This window comes from Pseudoliparis swirei, chromosome 14, assembly GCF_029220125.1.
Source record: "Pseudoliparis swirei isolate HS2019 ecotype Mariana Trench chromosome 14, NWPU_hadal_v1, whole genome shotgun sequence".
Taxonomy (NCBI): Eukaryota; Metazoa; Chordata; class Actinopteri; order Perciformes; family Liparidae; genus Pseudoliparis; species Pseudoliparis swirei.
In genome coordinates this window covers 7,946,442-7,949,956 of record NC_079401.1, presented here as the reverse complement: position 1 = coordinate 7,949,956, position 3,515 = coordinate 7,946,442, and the positions used below count along the sequence as shown (strand labels likewise).

At 47.0% G+C, this 3,515-nt stretch overlaps 1 protein-coding gene across 1 annotated transcript; it reads right to left on the bottom strand.

Moving 5' to 3' along the window:
- Positions 1-521: 521 nt before the first annotated feature.
- LOC130204466 (transcription factor Sox-1a-like) lies at positions 522-2,585 on the bottom strand. Its single transcript, XM_056431216.1, has one exon. It carries the CDS (start codon positions 2,308-2,310, stop codon positions 1,246-1,248), a length of 1,065 nt encoding a protein of 354 aa, XP_056287191.1. The 5' UTR covers positions 2,311-2,585; the 3' UTR covers positions 522-1,245.
- Between the last annotated feature and the right edge of the window lie 930 nt (positions 2,586-3,515).

Genomic DNA, 3,515 nt, shown 5'->3' with positions numbered 1-3,515 from the left:
AAAATAACATAATTTCATAATTAAAGATATCATGAGATCTGCGGCTGAAGGCTAAATAACAAAAAAAGGAATTTCAGGAAAACAAATATATGCTTATAGCCTATTTTCATATCCTTCAATATAAACTCACACATCTCCCAACAACTTAATGACACATTAAGATGTCCAACATAAATTCATATTAATGAAATGCACATCAATGTTCATGCAAGTTAAAAAGAGGATCATTAGAAGATACAACAGATACTTTTTCTATTATCAAAGCAACAATGTATCATATTTGAATTATTTTTAATTCTAGGAGAAATAATCAATTAAGGGGTCCGACTGAAAAATAATCAATTCAAGGACATCACCGAGAAAATATGACTGCTGTTATGTTGTAATTATTCTTTTAATGTTGTGATTTACATTTTAAGCAGATTTTAACTGTTTGCCATGACGTCATTAAACCCATGTTCACACAACGATACAACAAGCTCATTTGACAATATATTTAAGAATGGAAATCAATGCGAATAAACATTTAATAGTGGAGGAACAGTTCCCTCGAGCCGTTTTAAATACTCTGCCAAAATAAATAACCCACCAACAAAACTATCACGTCACGAAAATGCGTTAAACTCAGCGCAAAATTGTTTCGTCTTCAACCCTAAAATGAAGCTTGTTATTTTGTAAATTATGTAGAATTGCAGAAACATGTTTTCAGTAGGCCTATTTATTCACAATTTACAAGATTTTACAACAACAAAACAAATTCAAATCACACCGACTGACTCACATGTTTACAAGCATTAAAACTGGAAATCAATTTAAATTGCAGCCAAGAAACTTTTTTTTTTTAAACACATCTTCCACACCGCCCTCCATTTATTATACGGTTCCCTCTTTAGTTAAACAGGTTTTGAGGATCCCTCAAAAACACACAGCTGGTGCCTTTAATTCCACAGAAAAAAATCGGAAAAAATAAACTTCCAAATTCACCAGCCTTCACGGATTATAATTTAAATCGTGTCAAAACTTGGCAGAGAGCAACAGTAAATTGGATGCGCTTTCCTTTAGCTCGGACAAACAAAAATCCATCACTGAAAGAAAATAAAAATAACAATAAAAAAGTTTTGTTCAAAGTGATTGCATTTTTATGGCTATAACCGCCTATAATTTACAATTCATCAGCAGTCTGCGCCCACATCTACTTGTTTTAAATATTTGGTAGTGGTTTGTAGTGCTTATACATTTAGAGATTTAAATATGAGTCAGAGGGACCGTCCCGTTTACCGGAGTGGAGCCGCTGCTCTGGTAGTGCTGCGGGTGGAGCACGTGCAGTCTGCTGTGAACGGAGGCGTCCCCCGCCACCTCGCCGGTCGGCAGATACATGCTGATCATGTCCCGAAGGTCCCCCGTCGGGCACGGCGGTGGTCCGCGCGCCGTGGAAACCGGGGGGCTCACGCTAGGCTCAGATTTCACCAGGGACCCCAAAGTTCCTCCGAGCGTCCCGGACACCGGGGACACACCGGAGCTTTGGTGCTGGTGAGTGTAGCCGGTGATCCCGCCGTAGCCCGGCGGAGAGGCGCTCATGTAGCTCTGAGAGTTTGAGATGGTGCTGTACGACAACGCGCTCATGTCGTACCTGTGCACGGGCTGCGGGTTGTGCGGGTGGTGATGCGGGTGGTGGTGCGCGTGCGGGTGGTGCGGGTGAGCTCCGGAGCCCGGGTGTTGCGTGTACGCCAGCTGCGCCTCCTGCATCATGGCGTGAGCCGCCGCGGCCGCAGCCGCCACTTGGCCAGAGTACGTGCCGTTGGCCCAGCCGTTCACGTGCGTCGCGTAGCCCGCGTTGGCTCCCGCGTGGCACCCGCCGGGACTCTCCAGCCTCTGCCCTCCGCCCATCCCGAGACCCACAGGTGAGCCGAGGAGCCCGCCGGCCAGTGAGTACTTGTCCTTCTTCAGCAGCGTCTTGGTCTTCCTCCGCGGCCGGTACTTGTAGTCCGGGTGCTCCTTCATGTGCATGGCGCGCAGCCGCTTCGCCTCGTCGATGAACGGCCTCTTCTCCGCCTCGGTCATCATCTTCCACTCGACCCCCAGCCGCTTGCTGATCTCGGAGTTGTGCATCTTGGGGTTCTCCTGTGCCATTTTCCTCCGCTGGCCCCGGGACCAGACCATGAAGGCGTTCATGGGTCTCTTGATTCGGTCCTGGGGGACTTTCCCGCCGGCCCCCCCGCCTATTCCTCCCGCGTGTCCCCCAGGGTTAGATGGGTTGGTCTGGGGCACCAGGGGGGAATGTAAGTCCGTCTCCATCATGATGCTGTACATTCACCTGGTCTTGGTAGGACAACTCTTCTCAGTCAAATACACAGACACATTCAGTCTGGCCCGCGCGCAGCTAAACCTCCGAAAGAAGCGCGTGATAACGGGAGTTAAAAGAAACTGAGAGAGAGAGAGAGCGCGCGCGAGAGAGAGAGAGAGAGAGGGAGGGAGAGAGCGAGAGAGATGAAAAGGTTCTGGAGTCTCAGGATGAAATCCACTAAAGAGGGAAACTTGTTCCGCGCTTCCCCTTTTTTGTGCCCTTTTTTTCTCCCCCGCCTGTCATCCACGAGCGCCCCGTGGAATAGAAACCGGTGGTTTGAAGCTCACTTTGGTTGAAGCTGTACTGGGAAAAGTTACCCAGCGCGTGCTCGGGCTGCGCGCTCTGACAGCAGCTAAATGAGCGAGGGGCAGCCAATGGAGAGGCTGCAGTGGAGACGTGATTTGCATGCAGGGGCTCGAGGTTCTGGTGACGTCGGAGCAAGAGACCCAAAATTTTTACTCCCTCTGTCATCTGTTTTGTATATGTAGCTGGTGTGTGTGTGTGCGTGTGTGTGTGTGTGTGTGTGTGTGTGTGTGTGTGTGTGTGTGTGTGTGTGTGTGTGTGTGTGTGTGTGTGTGTGTGTGTGTGTGTGTGTGTGTGTGTGTGTGTGTGTGTGTGTGTGGCTAAAAAAAACACCGCACACAACATGTAAACAGTTTAATTCCATTTTCTCTTCCAGCTATCTTTGCTTTTGTAATATGTTCACATTAAACGTAAAAAAATGTTTTCAATGTTTTAGCAGATACCACTTGATAATGATAATAACGACGTTAGCTATACGAGCAACATCTAAATGGAAATAAAGATAAAGTCCGTGTGGCGACCCTTTAATGAAAGACTTTAGCAGGGATGATAACCTTTGGTTGTAAAACACTTTAAAACAGTTTATTTTTCTGTGATGTACCCAATCAGTATTAGTTTTAGATTATATGTTTAGGGGTCATGCTCTTTTATAAATCGTTCAAGATGTCTATATCTTTTAATGTCCCTCTGTTTTTTGTCCAACTATAAGGGTCACACTCACACCGCCTCCCATTCAGAGCCACAGGTGCTTTTCTGTTGTGCCCGTTGCTAGGAAACAGGTGACTGACGCCCGGAACACGTGCCATTCAAAGCACCCCTTTTGTTTGTTTCACCAAAGCTGCAGGAGAGCGCGAGAGAAAGGGGGGGG